Source organism: Dromiciops gliroides, chromosome 1 (genome assembly GCF_019393635.1).
Source record: "Dromiciops gliroides isolate mDroGli1 chromosome 1, mDroGli1.pri, whole genome shotgun sequence".
Lineage (NCBI taxonomy): Eukaryota > Metazoa > Chordata > Mammalia > Microbiotheria > Microbiotheriidae > Dromiciops > Dromiciops gliroides.
The window spans coordinates 151143635-151165412 of record NC_057861.1 but is presented as its reverse complement, the minus strand read 5'-3'; the positions used below and the strand labels follow the sequence as shown (position 1 = coordinate 151165412).

Sequence of the window (21778 nt, the reverse complement as noted above, 5' to 3'; positions counted from 1 at the left end):
TAAGTGAAACTATAGATGTGGAAGTCATTTGCATGGAGGGGATCACTGAAACAAAGGAAACATATCTGATAACAAATGGTTAAAGGTGAGAAGGAGAGAATAGAGGCTAGGACAGAGCCTCAGAGAATACTCATGTTTAAGGGATGGAAAAAAACGAGACGACAAAAATGTGATCAGAAGTCAGGAGATAATCTTAATAACTCTGGACTGGGAAAGCCAAGTACAGAAACATGAAGAAAAGGAGAAGAGGATGATCTACAGTATCAAATACTCTAGAAGTCAAGAAGGATTAATTAGAACATGAAAGCTCATTTTCCATTCTTTTTTCTTTGAATCTGAGAAACATGGGTGACTGACTGACTTACTTTTCCCTGAGCCTTCACTTCCTCTTCTGGAAAATGAGGATAAAAATGTTTTCACTAGGGGCAGCTAGGTGGCGCAGTAGATAGAGCACAGGCCCTGGAGTCAGGAATACCTGAGTTCAAATCCGGCCTCAGACACTTAACACTTACTAGCTGTGTGACCCTAGGCAAGTCACCTAACCCCAATTGCCTCACCAAAAAAAAAAAGTTTTCACTAAACTATTTTAGACTTCTGAAGACACTTTAAGCATCACATAAATGTAATCACAACACTTCTTTTCTATACTATACTATATTATATATACTATAAAATTTATATTAGACTTTTTCTACACTAATTCAATTGGAAATATTCATATATTGCCTTTGTGAAATCTTTATTGCTGTGGTTTTTTTATTACTAACTTGTCACAAGTTTGTCTAATCCCCCACCCCCACCCCATCCCCCTCACTATAAAACTCCATGAAATCAGGGAGCCAATCTTATATTTATCAGGTACATGGATGAAGGCAAAGATGGTATACTTATCATATTTCAAAATGACAGACTTCTAAGAGGAATAGCTAACACATCCAAAGATAATATAGGATTTTTTTTTTAAAAAAAAGATAAAAAGGCCACAAGAATTATGAGCCAAATCTAATAAATAAAATGAAACTTACCACTTTCAAAAGTCAACTTCTGAAAGTATAAGGGCAAGTATGGCTAGACAGAAATTCACATGTTAAAGATCTCAGGATTTTGGAAACTATGAGCTCAATGAGTCAGCCTGTGTGTCACATGGTAGCCAAAAAGTCTACCTATATCCTTCCCAAAAGAAGTGGTGATTAGGGTTAGGGATCATCTGAAGTATTATCATTAGTCCTAAATACTGTATTTTCTGAAGGAAGAACATCAAACTAGAACACTTGCACTGAAGGAAAGTGACAAAGGTAAAGGGACTTTACATCCTGCTATCCTTGAATCAACTGAAGGAAGGTACTGGGAATACTTATACAAGAGAAGACTTAGAGGTCTTAGATTTGAGGAAAAACAATTATTCATGCGTTTGAAGCACTGTCATGTGGAAGACTAGACTTTGCCCTGGTTGGCCCCAAAGGGCACCTCTGAGAGAAAATGATGGAAATGGGGAAAATGTAAATATTGATTTGAAAGAACATTTCCTAATAATAAGAGCTACCCAAAAGTTGAATGGGCTGCCTTAGGAAGCAGTGCATTCCATGTCACTGGACAACTTCAGGTTGAAGTTGGATGAGCACTTGTTAGGAACTCTATGGATGATATACTGCTCTGAAAGGAGGTGAATTAAATGATCTTCCTACTGATCTGATTTATATCCCGCCTCTCCAAGCCCTTTTTCATTGTGTCTTATACACAGTAGGTAGTTAATAATTATTCAGTGATTTGCTTTTGATTTGAAATAAGGTATCTTCATCTCAGTATAAGAATTTTACTTCTCAGATGCTATTCAATTATACTAAGTGAATTGAGTCTCAATGAAATATACTGCCTATGTGCCACTACCAGAATTATCTTTCCTTTCTTTATAACTTACTTCATATAACCTCCTTCTAGCCAAACCAAAACACAACTTGAATGAGCCAGTAGAGACAGAGGACATTTATTTCCCATTTAGACCTGACCTGACCTACTTACCCACCTATTAACTAAGCCAAGAGAGATGAAGATTCATTGTCCATATTTGTTTCCCAAAGCTCAGATCTGGATTCGGTTTCTAAATAAACCTAGCTAGTATGCAGACATGAATGTATGTGACAGGTGGGAGTAGGGCAAAAAAAAAAAATTTCTCTGACTCAGGATAAAAGTCAAAGCAATCTATCTTACTGTCACCTGGAAAAGCGAGTACATTCTGAGGAAAGGATCACAATGTCAATGTGGTAAACACTGTAGCTCTAGTCCCAGTATCATCTGCTTCTCTTCTCAGCTGTGTTTGCTCATCATTGTGTACGTAACATATGTATATATTCAGGAAGTAAACTGCACTCTTTCCTGATCTGTTTTTCATTGCTACCTTTGCTACATGTACACCTTTAGATTAGTAAATCTGTTAAAACTAGTGGGGGTAAACCCTCTCTTAATCAACTTCCTAAGAAAGCTATTAAAAAAACCTTGCTTAGCTCTAGGATACTTAAAGTAACAATCTGAAGTTGACTCCTCAATCTGCTTTTTCCACTAGCCACAGCCTTCATTTGATATACATCTTAAATACTTTTAGCAATTCTGCCATACTATTTCCCAGGCTCCAAAGTCCTGCCATAGGAACCCCTCATGTACCATTATCTATAAACTTTTTGGCAGGATTCTCTGGTCGCTGGCGGCAATATTCTTTAATCTCCTTGGCAACAGGCCCTACCTGAGTGTCACTAGGAACACTCTCTCCCTTAATCTCCAGTGTAGCATTCCTACCAAATATTCCTTTTAATAGGATCATAGTGTGGCTCTTCTCTCCTAGTGTTCTAATTATCTCACCACCCTGCCAGTACTCTCCCTGGAACTTAGTAATGGCTTCCTGCTTCTTGAACACAGTTAGCCAATGTTGTTAAAACTCTTGGTGATATTTTCTACAAGGTTTTTTGTGATAATGTCCAACCTACCCAAGAACTAGCCTCTCCTGAGGGCCTTATTGCATACCTATTTAGGGATATGTGACTCATTGTCCTGAAAGGTATATATTTGTGGAAGTTCCCTTCCACATGTGAAGGGGAGGGAAGGCGGGGCAAGACTGATTTCCCACTAAATGTCAACACTACTCCAAGTTATTCCTGCCAACTTGAATTCTGGTGTTTTCCTGCTATTGATTATTTCCAATTTATCCTATTATCTTGTTTGTAAAGAATTGTTTTCATGCCATCTCCCCATTAGACTATGCATGAGAACAGAGAACTGTCTTTTGCCTGTCTTTATATCCCCAGAACTTAGCACAGTGCCTAGCACATAGTAGGTACTTAATGTATATTGACCGACTGACAATCTCCAAAGCAATAGCTCTGGCTTTATTTCACATCGCCCAGGAAAGCAATGAGAGCCCCTCTCACTTTAAAACCTGTCTTCCTTAAAAGTTCAATCCAGATGTGACATCCTATGGAAAGCCTTTCCCAACTGGTGGTAGTCTCTTCCCACCTCAAATTTTCTTTTCCATACTCATCAGTGTAAGTGCCTTGAAGGGAGGGACCTTTTTTTTTCCTTTGCATCTCCAGCACCTGGGACAGTGACCTGCACAGAGCAAATCTTTAATAACTTATTATTATTGAATGAATAAACATCCTGATGAATAGCAGATTCCAACTACCACTTGGGATAACGAGTCAATTTTTATAAAGCACTTACCACAGTGCCTGGCACATAGTAGGCACTTAAATGCCTGTTTCCTGCTTCCTTGTCTGTGACAACAGTTAGGAGTTTTGTAAATCAGGCTCCAATTCTTGCCGAATACACATATTTAGTCTCCTTTAGCTAGCTAAACTACAACAGGCAACCCTGGTCAGAACCCTTAGGTCTTGTCATTCTCAAACTTAATGCAATATCTAGATTTGTCAATTTAGTTGAGTAGTTGAGACTGACATTGTGATTTATATCAGACAATATCAAAAGGACAGTTTCTTTAAAACTTCTCTACTTAAGATCTTATTCTGACTCAGTGAAATGATTCATTCTTAGATACACCTGCTTTCTCTATTACTCTGAATTTTGAAATGTCCTTAAAAGTGTTCACTTTTAGATTTCATCAGGGCACAGGTGTACTCATCACTACTACATTTAAGTTATTCCTGCTTTCACAATCAAGTGACCTATCTGTACATTCAGGATAATAATTTCTATTATAAGACACCCGGCCAATTCTGTGTAGCTCCTGCTGAAGGAAATGTCAGGCTCTTTTCTTTGGGTAACAACCAAAATCTTTAATAGCTCTTGACTAAATAAAGAGCATCTAGGGGCTGCTAGGTGATACAGTGTTTAGGACACTGAGCCTGGAGTCAGATCTGAGTTCAAATTCAGCCTCAGACACTTACAAGCTGTGTGACCCTGGGCAAGTCACTTAACCTCTATTTGCCTCAGTTCCTCATCTGTGAAATGGTAACACACTGAAAATGGCAACTGTTTATTTGCCAAGAAAACCACATGGATGAAATTCATGAAGTCACAAAGAGTTGAATAAGACTAAATGACTGAACAAAAAAAATAGAGCATTGCTTCAATCAACTGCTGAAAGAGGTACACTAGGATTTGAAGTTTTAGACCTTTAACAAAGGCAAAAAAAATGCCTACTAGAAATTATGGAACAAACCATGAAATAAACTCATCCAATCCCCAGTGACCAGTCCTAAGTAGGAAGGAAGGAAAAAAAGACTTATTAAGCAAGAATTTACTATGGGCCAAGCACTGTGCTTTAAATAAGTGCATTGTATAATGTTTGCTATATACTCAGATGGCCTAGGAACACAGTTTTCCAGATTTCCATACTTTATTAGAGGCAGTGGCAGAATCAGGAGAGACTTGCTTCAGACCCCAACCCTAACTTTAATTACTTAAGCTGAGCCTGGAACAAACAGCACTTAGTCTATCTGAGCCTCAGTTGTCCTCATCTGCAAAATTAGGTTATTTGTAGACTGGACCTCAGAGGGCTTTTATGAGGACTAAATGAGTCCATTTAGGTAAATCATTTTGCAAACTTTGTCAAATTTTGTCAAATGTTAGCAGATATTATATTGTCATTAGTGGTCCTCATGCTCTTACACAAAAATATTTCTCATCCATGGGAATATTTCTTAAAATCCTTTCTATGTTCTTATATAAAAGTATAAGAATTCTCTAAGCATCCATGTGAAATCTTGACTGGTCATAGAATTTGGGAAAGGAAAATCAAGAAAAAGGGGAATCTACAAAATTAAAACAGATAGTTCCAGAATCTTACTGTTAGAAGAGATGGGAAAATACTTTTAAAAAGAAATGTGTTTTTAATCTTCCAAACATATAGTTCTAGAATAGCATTTTGCAACTTGATAGCCAAGAGCATTCTATAAGGGAGTTTACTTTCAAATACACAATTTTGAAAATGTAAAATACCCTTAGAATAACTAACTCCCCCCACCCCCACCACTGGAATGTAGCCAGATCTTGATGGAAACCAGCAACTACATAACACCCTAGGGATTCCCCAATCCAACAACTGAAAAATCCACCAACTGAAGTTGGTGGTAGAAGCCCCAGGTTTGAATACATTAAATGAACCTGGGTAATCACATTCCAAACACTTCTTTGAGGTAGGTAGATTGTAGGATAGATAATGGGGGAAACTTACAAGTTTGGCCCTATGTCTTTCTTTCTATATTTCTCAATCTACTCAAATAAAAACAGTGTTCTCAACTCATTTTTACCAGAATAGGGTGTTTGCCTTAGTAACCTTAAAGCTAGCCATAAAAAAAACTAAAGAAAGGAAGAAAAAACCAACTACAACAAAAATCTGACTTCTTCCTTCTTGGATTAGTTTATGAGAAATACTATTAACATACAATTTAAGAGAAATATCAGATTCCAGGTAGTACTTGCAGAGGAAGCCCCTCTCTTGCTAGTGGTTTCAAATGCTGTAAATAGTTTTAACCTTTCCCCAAAACAGAAACACTGCAAAAGCTCAGTGTTCTAAACGTTAAGAATGGTACATTAACCTTGTACTGGCTCCAGCAGAGAAGGCATTGACATTATTTCACAAGCATCTTATAGAGGGGTTACTGGAAGCTTTCCCATGGAAATAATGACAATGTCGTTCAGTCTGTAATACTGCCTGTATTTCAGAATTGCATAACATACATGGTAAGAAATTGAACAAACTAATTAGCGTGAATTCTCTGGCTCCCTTAACGTTTTACTGTACATGAATAGGTGGCTTGGGGTCATTACTTAAGTATATTAGGTACTGTACATTAAGTATGTATGCCTACTTCAGGTCACTAGGCTCTGAAAGGCCAAAAATAAAAATATTTTAAATTTTTACCTTAAATTATAGAATATTACAGACAGCACAACTAAATCTTGTTTTGATTTATTGCATGCAAAACATATGCTTTAAACTGACTATTCTTTTTAATAGGTGGTATTTTAAGGAGACAAAATATTAATATTAACCATTTTAACCCATACACGAGACTGATTTTCTCTACAAGATTTATGGTTTACCAATATAAGTAATAAGGATCAGTGACTATTATTTTCCCAATGACCAGTACTTACACTTTACAAGTCAATACTATTTACTATCAGGAGGCAGCTAGCTGTCTCAGTGGACAGATGAAGTCAGGAAGACCTAATTTCAAATTTAACATCAGACACTTACTAGCTATGTGACCCTGGGCAAGTAACTTTACCTGTTTTCGTTAATCCACTGGAGAAGGGAAATGGCAAGAACACTCCAGTATCTTTGCCAAGAAAAAACCCCATGGACAGTATTAGTCCATGGGGTCACAATGAGTCAGACATGATTGAATGAAAACAATAACAACACTATTTACTATTTACAAGTCAATCTATTTGTAAAAATATATGTTGAGTAAATTGGTGAGCTTCATCCAAATTTCAGAGTTTAAATTTGTTTTTCATGACTTCATGTTTGTAATGGGTTTTATGCTTTTTGTCTTCTCAATGGGGGAGGAGGGTGAGGAGAAAGAGAATTTGGAACTGAAAATAAAAGTATATATATTTTTAAATTTCAGTCTTCTTTTTTTAAATACTTGTTTTCCACTTTCATGTTCTACAGAGAAAGTGCCTTCATTCACTTATTTTTTTCCATTCAAGGTACAGGATCAAATGATAATTTCAACAGGACTATGTAAAAGAGGGATTAGTCATTATTATTAATAATTATTATTATTTATCATCATTATTAACATTAAATAGCTAAAAACAAACCTTTCTTTTTCCTGAATATGTCACTGGTAAAATGCTTCCAATTTTTCTCTAATGGGGTGCTTTCCGCGTCCATAAAACTTATTTGATTAGCAGCACTATTAAACCAATGCTTTTGTATGCAGGCACTCAAGCATAATTTAATCATTTTATTTAAGCCTGAAAAAAATTATTCTGAAAGCCCTGGTAAGTTAAATATTCTTGATTGGTTTAAACTTAAATTTGCAGGTATAATAAGGGTGAAATAAATCAAAGAAAACTCACTGTGCAACGGAATATTGTTAACTGTATGTCCTATTAGTTGGCAGTGGGTAAAAATAATAATGTACTACTGCAACATGTAAGCAATAACTAGTTTCAAAGAATTAGAATATACTCATGCAGTATTTTTTAAGATTAACAAAATGCATTTTGTTTTGTGGAAGCCACCCTGATCTTCACCTATGGATACATCTTTTACAGCCAAACAAGATCAGGTCCTAATTGCATAATACCATTTTATCTGCTAAAGATAAAAGTGCCAATAAACAAAAATGCATATTAGGCAAGAGATTTTCAGAATAGAAAATTGGGGTTTTTTGTATTTTTTTTGTTTTTAAATAACCCACTTGCATTAACAAAAGATTGCAGTAGCTTCCAAATTACAGGGTGTTATTTTTAGTGGAAGTAGTTCAATATTCATATTGGAGCAGATGTAGCAGTTTAACAAAACAGCTCTTCAAATCCTGCACAAATTGAAAACAGGAAAACTGATTGCATTTTCTCTTATCACTTTCCTTTTCTGAATTGACACTTTTGGCCTTCTGAAAATGTACACATGGCTTTCATCTTCGTAGCACCTGCTGATCAAACAGAAACCTAACATTTTCATGAAAATGGTATAAAGGACTAGTTTTCTTCTAACCATCTTTCAGGGAATCAGTGGCCTACTTATTGTCAACAATTGATACATACAAATACAAAATGTGGATGACATAATACTGCTTTATATTTATATTAAACTTTTAAAAATGGGTTGTCATTACTAGTTCTTTGCATTACAGCTCTTTGTCTGCTTAAAATTCCCTTCATTCATTGGTTTACAGAAGACGGAATTTCATTATAGAGTCAAAGATGATTGAAAAGAAGTTTACAAAAAAATGTAAGTAGTCTAAGAAGATGAATAGTTTGTAATTGATTTCTCCTCCTGTCCTTACTTGCACAGGCTATATTCATATATGTATGTGTATATAAAATGTCAGATTATATATTTATACACCTATGTATGTGTGTTATTCTTAAATTCATGTTTTCCTATGTTATTATCAATCAAAAATAGAGCAAAAGAAAAAAAATGTCCCAGACCATTAACCTTATTTTGAAGTTTCCTTTACTATCCTTAGGCATGTTTTATATTAGATGTAGCTTTAGCAGGTGCTTGGGGGTTGGAGTATCCCAGACAGTGGAAGAACAGATGTCATCCTAGCCCAACCTGGCAAGCATCTAAATTACAATTCCAACAATTCACTACTGATATTGGCTGGTGTGTTAAATGCAAAAGTTTAAAATGAGTCTTCTTGCTTATGAAATATGAAATATTAAAAGGACCTTGTTTAGCCAGGCTGCTTCTCAGACAGAAAATTCAAAATCCAGTACCCCCCATCCACTCCAACTAATGAGCACCATTCTCCCTGCACGTAATTCTAGGTATAATTAAAGATGCTCTGAAGACCTGGTCCCTGTCAGTTTCTTAACTGATGAAGCCCTAACCCATGTGAAGTACTCTTCTGCCATCCATTACCATTCTGCTTCAGTGATAAGGTAACCCGAAGGCAGAGATGACATACAGTAATATATGTGCCACTCTAGCTAGTTGGTCTGTGAATTTCAATGTTTCATCATGCTCACTGAGGCAATCGCAAACCTGAAATGTCAATATGTTCAGTCAATAGAAGTAAAATAATGGGACTCTATTGTCTTACCCAATCGATCTGCTGCTGTCAACAAGGATACATGCCCCCCTGGCTTTAAACAAATTTTAATTAGGCTTTTAGTTACTGGATCATATCTATATATCTATACAAACACCTTTTACCTTGGCCATGGGAAGGAACACATTTTTCAATTTTATTCCTTTTCATTTTTACTTCCAATAGTCGATTTTTAGCTTCCAAAATGGGCATATAAAAAAAGGGGGTTGAAAATGCAATCTTTGTCCCATGAAGAATTTTCATGTCTCTTACATTTCCAAACATGAAATGGAAATGATCAACTTTAAAACAAATCTATCTGATGTAGCTAACATATTTAATGTGATCTTTCCTCTGGACTAAGGAGCTGAAAAGCATACAGTAAAACCAGATTAATCTGAAATTAAAATGATGTTCCATTTGTTTTTCTCACCAATCCAAATTTTCTTAACAACTCACTCACCCAAAAAACCACTCCAAGAAAAAGCAAAGCCAAGCACCAAATAATCCTTCTGGATTCCTTCACCCTCTACCCTGGTCCTTCATACTTCAACAGATGTACCTCACAGCATATAACTCTTCTTTTTTTACTACAATGAGGTGGGAGACAGACGAGGAAGATAAAACACTAAAGTCATTCAAATCCATCCCCAGCTTCATTCAGGTACCTTCTAATCTAAAGGGAGTCTCTCCCAAGTCTTACTTTTTAGATAGATAGATAGACAGACAGATAGGTAGATAGACAGATAGATATAGATATATACACATATATGTAGATATAGATATATTTCATATTGTATATATGTATGTGCATATATATATGTATATGCATATAATAAAGTCACTGGGCAGTTTATTTCCTTTTAATGGCTTTAAAGTCCAGTCAATAAATAATCTATTATGCCCCTCCCCCTTCCTTGTGTCTCCCTAAACCCATTCAAACCAGCAAAACTAAACCCAATTAGAGATAAGGCCCTCAGGGTAATCTCACCTCAGTGAGTCCTGTTTGGATAGCTGAGGTGAAGGGAGATAGCGTCAAGGCCAGAACTGAGGCCTCCTCCTAACCCCACAACAAAAGGCAGATTTCTCTTTCTCCCCCAGCTAATCTTTAAATGCAAATTCTCTCTGCCAGCTAAGAGGAGAGACAGATAACCGGTTACATCTTCACTTCTCCAGGTCTCATGGACTTCAGCACCATTTGGAAAGGGAGGGAGGGAAGGAAAGAAAAATGAAGCCTTCCCCCTTTTTTTCCTTCCCTCCCTTCCTCATTCCCACTCCTCCTTCCCCTTGGTCTCCCCTCCCCTCTTCATGGAGATTACCTTCTGGTAGAAGTACAGGAGCAGAGGTGGCTATAGAGGTGGCGGCGGCAGCAGCAGAGGCAGCAGCAGCAGCAGCCTGGCCCCGGCTTTGTATTCATTAAACACACATCGAAGCTTATCTGAAGTAAATGCCTTGTCAGGATGGCACATTGTGTGTGAGTGAGTGTGTGAGTGAGAGAGAGAGGGGGGAAGGCAATGTGCATCAGGGTGATTACAATATCAGCAGGGCCCAGATGGAGGCAGGAAAATAAACAGAGGGTGTGTGTGAGACTGAGAGGGGAGAGAGGGAGGAAAAGAAGAAGATAGAGATGGAGAAGGGAAAGGAGGGAAATTAAAAAAGGGATACAGGGAAGGAGAGGGGGAAAAGAGCCCAGTGAAAGAGGAAATGGGCAAGGGGAGGGAGGGTTGGGGTGGGAGGTGAGAGTGGGCAAGAACACTACATGTGGCTGCCTTCTTCCTAGCAGAGAAAGGATATCCAGGGGATACAGCCAGCCAAGGGCACATTGTCCCTGGCCATTCAGAAACCTGCTACTGCGTCCCCTAAACACCTCTGCAGGAAGGGGAAGTCAAACCTATTCCATGAGATTTCCCCTCTTGGCCCAGATAAGAAGAAATCTTTTGTCCTAAAGTGAAGCATGGGATATTGTTTAGAGAAGCATGCCAAAGAAACCTTTCATTTTAGGAACCAGCCGGAAAAACCCCTGGAAATCAAAATCCCTTCCCCACCCCCATTTTACAGACGAGGAAACAGAGGCTTACTAGAGCTAAGCGAGTTGTCCAAGTTGATAGAGCTAGAACTAGGATTCTACCTCAGGTCTTAAGATTCCACATCAACTGTTCTTTCACCTAAACCACATTCTATCTTTCCTTCTTATATTCAGAGAGCCACAAGCAGTCTAATCAAACCTCAGTCTTATATATAAACCATACAGAAGGTTTAATAGGTCTACATTTCTTCATGTGGTTATGTGTAGTTATTTGTACATATAGATGTGTATTTATACCTATAGATGTCTATTGACCTAAATGCCTGACATGAAGTATGTACTTTATGAATGCTTTTTTTATTCATGCATATATATATTTATAAAATCCAATTTTCATTACTGACCTTAAATGGAAGTCTCTGTCCCTACTTTGCTGGTCCATCCCTCTATTCCATAATGCCCAACACACACACACACACACACACACACACACTATAAATCATGTTGCTCCACTCAGCCTAACTCTCTTGCTTGCTCCAACACTCTAGTTTATTGCCTGTATCACCACAATAACCCATTACTTCCCATTCAGTTACTGAAGTGGCTTTTTAGGTCACCATCATAAATCTAGTGTCTAGAATGAGGCCTTGCACATAGTAGGTACTTAATTCAATTGGTAGGAGGGTAAGCGTGTAGGGAATAGTTTCTTTGTATTTTTGAAGTATGGGTTTATTGGTGATAGGAATTTTAAGCCAAAGATATTAACTGAGGCAGGAGACCACTCAGACTCCCCATAATCAGCCCCAGGCCCAGGAATTGCAAAACATTCTAGAGCTGCTTAAGCTTTAGGTATGGCCAAAGTTCACCTTCTCCAAAAAGGGTCAAAAGAAAGGTACACCCCAGGGAATGCCCCTCAGGCTTCCCTTTTCCTTTTAAATGCATCCATCAGGAATTTGGAACACCTGATCAGATGCATTAATGGTGTGCAGCTAAGAGAGTAGGGGTTGGTATTATTTGGGGGAGGGGAGTATTGGGGGAGCATGTGTGTACGAGAGAGAGAGAGAGAGAGAGAGAGAGAGAGAGAGAGAGAGAGAGAGAGAGAGAGAGAGAGAGATTATAAATAAAGCAAGACTTTAGTTCACAAGCTATCAGTAAGGAGACAGACTGCGAAATCTCCACTGTGGCGCATGCTTTTGAATCCAGTTATTCTAAAAGTTGTACTATTTAAGACAGTTGATTTTAAACATTAAACTGAAAAAAGGAGAGGTGTAAAAATACAGAAGAGTACCTTGGAAGGTGGAGAGTGCAAAGACAGGTACTGTTGAGCCAAACAATCTTTCCAGTCACTTAGCTAAAATAGATGGTTGTATGTGCGTGTATGTGTACTGGTGGTAGGTTCTCTCTCCCTCCACCCCCTCCTCCAGAAAAGAATTAAGGGAAATTTGATATGTAATACAAAGTGAAAAGCAGGAGCATAGATGGGGGAAGGGCACGTGTGAAAATCTTGTCAATGCAATGAATGTCAGATAAAAAGGGGCCTGTCACAAATCCTCCAGTAATCCAATAATGTGAAAACCTCTTGGTATCACTGAGACATGAACAAGGTAATATTTCTTAATTCTTCAAAAAGTGACCTGGTGCAATAGTTTAAAAGGGGGAAGGGGGAAGGGGGAGGGAGATGCATTGCTAAGAAGCTAACCATTTGGGCAAGATATCTTACAAAAGCTGGTGGGCTCTTAAAGGAATGAAAATCTATCACTCTTACATGTTTCCAATTTAATACCAGATTTCTACGGTATCATTCCTGCTTTCACAAAAGGTCACCTTTCACCCCTTCTCTAGCTACTTCTGAAGGCCACATTTAGAAGTAACCAAACACAACCAAGTACATTCTGCCTCAAAGTAATATTTCAGTTAAACTAGTTTGAATAGAAACTATATATATCAAGAACCACCATAAACCTTATTCAAGAATAGTCAGAAAAACACCCCTGGTTACTCAATTTACAAAATGCCCACATATTTTTTTTTCCTTAACATGTTCTCTTGAGAGGCTGTAAAATCAATATTAGAGTTCCTTTTATATTCATAAAAAAAGGGAAGATGTAATACATCTAAAATACTGAAGATATGAGGACAACTGCACAAAACCAAACATGTTAAATAAAATTTTTGTAAAGGCACAGTGATTTCCATTACTATGTTGCCTATTCATTGACTTATGATTTCCAGTTATTGAAATATCAAACAAATCTCTATTGGGAATACAGAATGGCCTCTAAAGCAAACCACTGGCTACAAAACAGGAAAACTTTAAAACAAAGTATATAGTAATAAAATAAATATAATCATACCATAAATATATGCCATGTTCTATAATCACAGCTGTCTCTAAGTCCAGACTGGAGGCTAGAAATCTTAATTTCAGCTGGCTCTCTTAATAATGGCCTACCTTCCTATATAAAGGAAGGAGTCCATCTGCCCCAGGCAGATAAGTTTTGAAGCATTAAAATAGATAAAAATCTAGCATTTTCTTTCTTGCATTGACTATGTGAATTCCAGTGTGCTATAATGTGAGAATTCCAACATATGACCATTATAGCATAATATCTCATTGCTCAGCTTGTCATTACTTCATTTGTAATTCTTATGTTAATTATGTTCATAATTACTATAAACAGATGTGGTAGACATTCATGTGACCTTTTATTGCAGAATGTATTCCTCACTCATTTCACTCCAATATCCCAAGTATATGAAACCAAAATGGGGTTGGGGGACTGTTTTTTAATGTTTTATCAGCAAAATTCAAGCAAAACCTACATTTCCTTCCTATACTTCATGTGCAACTTTTGGTTTATTTAAACAATGTTTAATTCTGCCTTTACAAGATCATTGAATGGCACACTTGGCCAATAATGCTTCCAAAATGAACTGTGACTACAGTTGTAAATCAAATGGGTGGAGAGGTTGTTTTGATTGTTGTTTTTACAGAATTTGAATGGTGAATCTTTACTCACCCCCCCACACACACACACACCCCACCCCATCTTTGTTAATGCAACAGAATCCTGCTTTTAAAAACAAAGTCCCTAGCAGCTACATAGCAATTTATCTGCTGACAACTCAGCCATCACCCTCTTTACATAAAACACATTTACAATAAAATCAGTATGGATTTCATTAGCTGAAAACCTCCTCGAATTTCATTTCTTTGGCCCTAATCTATAATTAGTGTGGACAGACAGGTGCAAGTCCTTCTCTTCTACAGATGGCCACTGGAAACGGTGCAAAGGCGCTCCTTCTGTTTAAACAACACAGAGATAACCTGCTCTGCTCTTATCACTTACAATTACCTCCATTAAACTGAACTAATGTTTACTCTAATAAAATGTCCACTGTTCTTTAAACATTATTTAGGAACTTTTATATCCACAGTGAAAAAGCTAAGGATGGAAAATTTCTTTTTAGATTATGACCATTTTTTTTTAAGTTAAATTGCTCATCAGAGGCTAATCCCTTTGGATTCACAAAGGTATCTGGATGATTTTTTACATCTGTTAGTTATGTTGAGTTATATACTTTTATTACTAAATAATAGACTTTTGGGTACCTAATGTAATACTTTTGCCTCTATATTAACGGTATCTTGCTATTTAGTTTTTGAACTATGGAAAGGAGCTTATGGTCAGGTAGGTCTACATATATAGTACATAGATATATAATATATATTGTATATGGTTGTTATTAAGCCCTATAACTTTCAAAGCCTCAGTTTTTCCAACTTATTTTAAATGCTTAATTCTTCCATAAGTATGAATAACAAAATTATCTGGAGTCTGAAACTCTGTCAATGCATGGTATTTTTCTTTTTCATTAAGCAAACTATAAAAGGAAGATAGTCATTTCATCATTTCATATAGGTACTGCTAAAACAACTCTAAGCAAAAGCAAATGCACCTCCCTCAATTTCAGCTTTGACTCACCACAGGATGACTTGGTAGCACAAAGAATATTTTAAAAATCCCAAACTGTAACATACTAATATCTTCTCTCACTCGGCTTACATAAATTACAGTAAAGAACTCCAGCAAGATGAAAACTGACTTGTTTCTCCACATGCAAATCCTGCAGGTGCCAGTTTTTCAGAATGCTTTGCTAGCTAGGCTGCCTGCCCAGAGCCTCAATGAAGCGGGCTTTGCATTCAGTGCCTGTCAGCTGATGCTCATATCAAAGAAGTGAGAAACAGGATTTGACAGAGGAGAATGTCCAGAACTGACAAGCCACCGACCAGCATTCCAGGTGGAGGCATTTTCCTCTCATCATGATCCCCCCCCCCCCCCGTTTTGCCATTTAATTTTTTTTAAAGCTTTCTTAATAAACTTCTGTTTATAAACACCGAACCTATTATGTGGAAGACCAATCTCCATTATTTTACTTATTTGGAGGAGACAAAAAAAGAAAAATGTTGATCAAATACGCCCATCATGGTTATTATTTTATTTCTAACAAAACCTGGCAATGTATTTTAAACTGAAGGCCCTTTAGTAAAACCAACTCATGCAGTCGGTTGCCAGTGACCTGACTTGACACCACAGTCCTCATGCTATTGATGGTATGTTTCTTGTTGAATAAGCCTTTTAAGTATTTCAAACTAAATGATTATTGGAAATTGCTATCACAAATAGCCAAAGTAAGTATAAGGGAAAGCAAGAAAGCTATTTCAAAAACTCTTTGTCTAGCCTCAGAGTTCTCTAGGCATTAAAACAATACTAGATTGTTTTTCCTCTCAGTTACTGGTAATGAATATGAATTGTTAAAAAAAAGACTAGACTAGAAGACCACGTAGCCCATCAAGTGAAAACATTGTCTGCAAGGTTTAAAACTCACATTCTCAAAACTGAAACAGACATTTAATATGCAAATATTTTCAGATCCCCCCCCAAAAAATCCTTTTACACACCAGATAGAGATTTTTAAAAGGGCACATATGTGTAAATAAATTTAAGAGCCCAAGAAAGATATTAAATATAGTACAAGTAAACAAAGCAATGCACTTTAAAACTTCTGTATTTATCCTGCCTTTAGGAAATGCCTTAGTCAAATTGCATTCCATAATTAAAACTGTATCAAGACTGTCACAGACCTCCATGGACACAGTGGCAACCACTTTTTTTTTTTAAATCAGAGTCACCTTACCCCCATTATCTAAAATCACCAGAAAATTAAAGCATGGCCAAACATGAAAGGAAAAAAAAAGTAAACAATTGAAATGTAAAGCCAGAGACCATAGAAACAACTTTATCACACTCTTCATTCTCTTCTCAGTTAGGATGGCCAACTGAACCAAAACCACATACTAAACTTTTATTGAACTTTTCCAAGAAATGATAGGGTAAGGACCAGAACAAACTGAACAATAGCATACTTACAGGGTCAATTCAGTAGATTAAAACTGAGGGCCACAATGCTAACAAACCATCTACCCTAGACTAGCTGAGTGATTTTTTTAGGCTTTTAAGTGTGAACTCACTGGGCAGGGACACATTCTAAATCTTGTACTCTCTCCAATACTGGTAGTTTATTTATAGCAAAAACTGATGATAAAAACCACTGGAGTGCCCTTAACAAAATAGTACAGCTGTTTAAAAGGAGGAGGGTGGGGAATGTCCTCCATAGCAGATTTCAAGTTAGTTTGCACATAAGGAAACTGCTTTGGTCAGCAGCTCGACCTTTATCAGGGGATAAATCAATTTGCAGCAGCTGTGGACAGCCATTTAAGTCCAGGGCCTGAACAGATTAATTAAGGGAAGCGATGTTAAAAATTAAAAGGGTCAGAGTTATATTAAGTACATGAAGTTTGGCTAGAGCAGCTTTTCCTTTCCCACCTTCACCCCCTTTCAGTCCTACCCCTTTCGCTTCCTCCCAGCCTCATCTCCCCAGGAATGCATTCCGAGGCTCACAGGGCACCCCGCCAGCCCCGATCCTGGACATACATACCTTTTGCCCTAACGTTTTGCAGGTTTCTTCCCCAAAAAAGCCAGACTGAGACGTGTTTAAGTTAAAGTTACACCCGGCCCCAAAAGGAATCTGAGACAAATACTCATCGGGTGAAATTGACAATAAGATGAGTACAGCTTGCAGAATTAGAAAAGGTTTCAGTTCCCTAGGTTTTGCCGTCCTCCCGGCCCCTCCCCACCCAGTTTTCATCTCCCTGCCTCCAACACCAAACTGGTAACAAGTTCTCTGGCAAGGGGATCCTGGACTGACGGGTTTGGGAAAGGGTTGTAGAATGGTTATTTTTAGTATAGCAGTCGTGGAGCAAAGCCTACTTCCCGGGATCCCAGCACATGGGCTATCTATCCTTCCTAGGATTTCTAAACACAAAACTTCATGGGCTATCTATCCTTCCTAGGATTTCTAAACACAAAACTTCACTCGCTGGAGTCCAGGGTAGAGCGGAAGAAGGTACTCGGGGTCTCGTACGAACGAAGCATCCCTTCTAGCCACCCCACCCGGTCAGTCCCGCAGGAAGGACGGTTAAAGCGATGTTAACTGGCTCCCTTTCTAAATAAACCTTTCGCTAAGAGCAGCAGACTAGAAAGGGGCACCGACTGAAAAAGGGAGGGTGCAAAAATAACGACTTGACCGATCTCCCTTTCTCCCGGTTGTTTTCTGAACCGTGCCACTGAGGTCTGCGGCGTGGGTAGACCAGACCGCCCTTGAGAAAAGCGTAGAGTGACGCTACCCAGACTAACTGGGGCAGCTTCTCTTTTCTTACTTGCTCTGTTCTGCCGACCTGACTCAAGTGCCAGAGACTTTTTTTATACTTAAGAGATGCGGCAAATTGACTTATCTCATAGCTGCTAGGTGAAACGTGCAGAAAGGAGTCAGGAGTGGAATGAAAGGGGCAGACGGAAGGGAGCTGGGCGGAAGGGAGGCTGAACCTGAGGTTTCTGCCCTCCTTGTCTTTTTTTTTACACTGTGCAGAGCCTGGGCAAACGCAGCCGGCACATAGATCCGGCCTTTTCTCACGATGATGCAACAGGGAAATGTCAACAGCATCTCGTGCGGGGTTGTCACACGACCTGTCGTGTTGTTTTGGGGGTTTGCCATAAAAAAAAAGGCAAAGGGTCTCTCTGATAGACAAAGTTATAAAGCCATTTGGATGTTGTTTCAGTATTTACAAAATTTTCTTAACCCCAAAGTACATACTGTAAAACAGCTGGAACATCAAAGTTGGTGATTTTACTTAGCTTATTTTATTTTTAAGTATTGAATAATAATTTTAAGCCGTGAGTAATAATCATCTGGAATGAACTAAATATTAGGTTTTTTTGCAATCTGCTATATATACATTAGGACATTTTTTAAAAAGTGTTTGTTTTGTTCTCTTTTAGAAACGTTATTTGTTCCCCTTGATCAGAGTGTAATTTGGGGAAGTAAACAATTATAAAGAAAGGTTTCCAGTAGTTTCATAAAATGTTCTTCATATATAATATTTTGCTGACTCGCAAAGTTGAGGATAATAGCTGCTCTTTTACCCTCACTTGGTGAGGTTTCTACATGAAACTGCCTGTGACTCTAGAATTATTCTCGTCCGTCCTCGCTGCTATGCTGCCCCAGCCACCCTAGGCATCCCGGTCCTCTCGTCTACATAATCCAACCCGGATGTGGAGAGAGGGCAAATAAAATATTAGAGTTATCGTAGTAGTAGTAGTAATGATAATAATAATAAAAGCAGCTCCATCCACCCTACCAATCCGCCTGCCTGCCTACCTCTCCTTTCATTCGGTCCAGAACCCCGGGTTGCGAGATACCCTCCCCGGCCGGGTCCTCCCCAGTCCCTTCCCAGCTCCCAGAGCCTTGCTTCAGGCGTAAGTACTTACACTGCAAAGGGCCGGAGATTCCCACCATTCGCCACAGGCTGTGTGCTGCAAATAAAACTTCCCGTCCTTCCCAGGCGGAGACGCGGATAGCCCAGACTGCAGGAGGGGAGAGGGAGAGAGGAATGCAATGCAGCTTCCTTTGCCAGTCCAGAGTATGTATCCACGTCCACACACACACACACACACACACACACACACACACACACGCACGCACGTCAAAACCAAACGAGCCCAGGGAAGAACTCCAGCTGTTTGGAGCTCAGTAGCAGCACCAGCATAGAGATTTCTGGTACAAAAAAGGAAAGGGACGAGGACGAAGAGCAAAACAAAGTCTCCACGTAGAACTAATTACTGCGGGAGATTCTCCACCCCACCCCCCACCTCCTTTTCGTTGTTGTTGCTGCAGACAAATGTGATATGGAGTGCAGGGAACTGCTACTGTCACAGGCAGCTCTCTCTCTCTCTCTCTCTCTCTCTCTCTCTCTCTCTCTCTCTCACACACACACACACACACACACACACACACACACACACATACGCGCAGCTCGCTCGCTCTCTTTCTCCCCCTCTCCCTCTCCCTCTCTCTCCCTCCACCCCCCCCCCCCACCTTTTCTCTCCCTCTCCCCCAGTCTCTCTCTCCTCTCACTCTCTAGGAAGACGACGTATATATTTGCAGGGCTGCCTTGCGTCTGCCTTGGAGAAGGAGCTCCATGCAATCTGCGCGGCTCTGCCCGCAGAAGGCTCCCACGTATCAGTCTGGCTCCCTCTGCTCCCAGCCACCTCTCAAGTCAAACAACATACTGCCAGCAGCCGGCCCCAGCTCCGCTACCCAGGTGCAGGGTGGGGGAGGGTTTCAAGCAGTGGGAGGTGATAGAGGTAGGAGACATCTGTGTCGTGAGGAGGTCAAAGGGGTCAAGTATATGTTAACAATAGGCGAGCACAGTCCCTCTTGGGCAGTCTGCCTAGTCTTTCTGTCGTTCTCTCTCTTTTTTACAGGGTGGACATGGAACTTGCCTCCCTAATGATGCCTTCCCCAGGCTGCCTGCCTGCGTTAGGAGTCCAGACTGCCCTGCAGTAACCCAAGACGAACACTTTCCCTAGCCATCTGGAGAGCTCCTGGCTTCTCTGCCTGTATCTCATCACTGTCTGAAGAGACAGCACTGCTAGAAATCAAGCCACTCTCAGATCTACCCTCTAATCCCCTTCTGTTAGCTGATTTTCAGTCTGACTGACTATTTGCTTTCGCATTAGATAATAGCCTTAGAGAAAACAATTATCATTTTCTTCTCCCCACCCCAGTTTTTCCACTTCTCCTACGGTATTCCATTAAGGAAGGCCTCTTTTTTTTTATAAAATTTTTAAAAAGAGAATAATATCTGCATACCTTGGGGAAGCCCCCCCTTAAGAAACTAGGAGGAAAAGAATTCCAGATATTTTAAGGATAAATTAAACGCTAAGCAAAAAAATATGTAACTAATAAACATTAATATGTAGGTCAGATATAATCAGATAATGGCTTGCAATGATCTAGTACAATGAAATCCATTTTAATATACCATGTCACAGTAACAACTGGAAATATTATTTTATTGAAATAAAAAAATGAAAACCTTACTTTGGGGTATCTTATTCCAAATAGGGCTTACACTTGTAGCTTATATTGGTACAAAGATGAAAAAAAAATCTCATGTGCTCTTTACCAACATGATTGTAAATGAAAAATTGCCTAAGATGAATTCAGAAGCTCATAAGTAGAGAGCATAAAGAAAACAAAGTATGAAGAAAAATTGGTGTCGGGATTTTTTTTTTTTTTTGGTAACTAATTTTAAAACCTTTTCCCTAAATACTTAATGTGGGGGCGGGGGGAACCTGCCTCATTCCTTTCAAATAATACAGCTTAACAATTCTCTAGCATTTTTAGGCTCTACTAATTTTTAGCAATTCATTTGCAGAAAACAATCATTGTGCATTCTGCCCTCTCCAAGGGACATCTGACTAATGAATTGTAATGGCTAATGAATTGTAATGTTAAATCCTGGTATCTGATATTATGATGCTTTTCAATTTGAATATCAGATTTTTTTTCGAGTTGCAAATGCAATAGCAATTTCTGAATTAAGTAATATCTTTATATCCAAGTATTCCTTCACTTCAAAGGTATTTGCATAGTCTGAACAGCAGAAGAACTTAAAATGGTAAAGTTCTAAATTATGTGCATTACAATAATGTCTACTGTGTTGGAAGACACTATTGTAATGCAATATCATGTCAATCCTTAACTCCAGTTCAGTTTAAGGAATCAAAGTTAATTCAAACTTCTAACCTTTTTTTATTTTTACTACCATCTTCCCAGAAAAGAGAAAGTTAATGAAATTAGTATGTACTTAGAGTACACACCTTTATTTTAATTGAACAGAATAATATCAGAAAAATAAATATATTTGTTAAAATGCAATATCTTTTAAAAGTACATTTTAAAGTTAGGCTACTAGCCACTTAACATTTTTTAAAAAATGTTCATCATGTAAAAAATTCTGAAATATGCACATTAAACTAGGTTTCACTTGAGGTAAAATTTGATGCTAAGACTGTACAATTATAATAGAAACATCAAATTTTAAAATACATTACTG

At 38.4% G+C, this 21778-nt stretch overlaps 1 protein-coding gene across 5 annotated transcripts in view; it reads right to left on the bottom strand.

The window, feature by feature from the left end:
- The window catches only part of RUNX1T1 (RUNX1 partner transcriptional co-repressor 1), a 178396-nt gene extending 158481 nt beyond the window's left edge, over nucleotides 1-19915 (bottom strand). The window contains exons 1-2 of one of the 5 annotated variants that reach the window (XM_043976910.1): nucleotides 19792-19915; nucleotides 19146-19241 (exon numbers count right to left, since the gene is read on the bottom strand). In XM_043976910.1, the coding sequence (XP_043832845.1) occupies nucleotides 19146-19173 (28 nt within the window). In that variant the 5' untranslated portion in view covers nucleotides 19174-19241; nucleotides 19792-19915. Of the gene's footprint in view, nucleotides 1-10549; nucleotides 10647-19145; nucleotides 19254-19526; nucleotides 19591-19752; nucleotides 19771-19791 lie in introns of those variants that run through there. The other 4 variants (XM_043976908.1, XM_043976911.1, XM_043976906.1 and 1 more) reach the window with 4 other exon arrangements.
- Between the last annotated feature and the right edge of the window lie 1863 nt (nucleotides 19916-21778).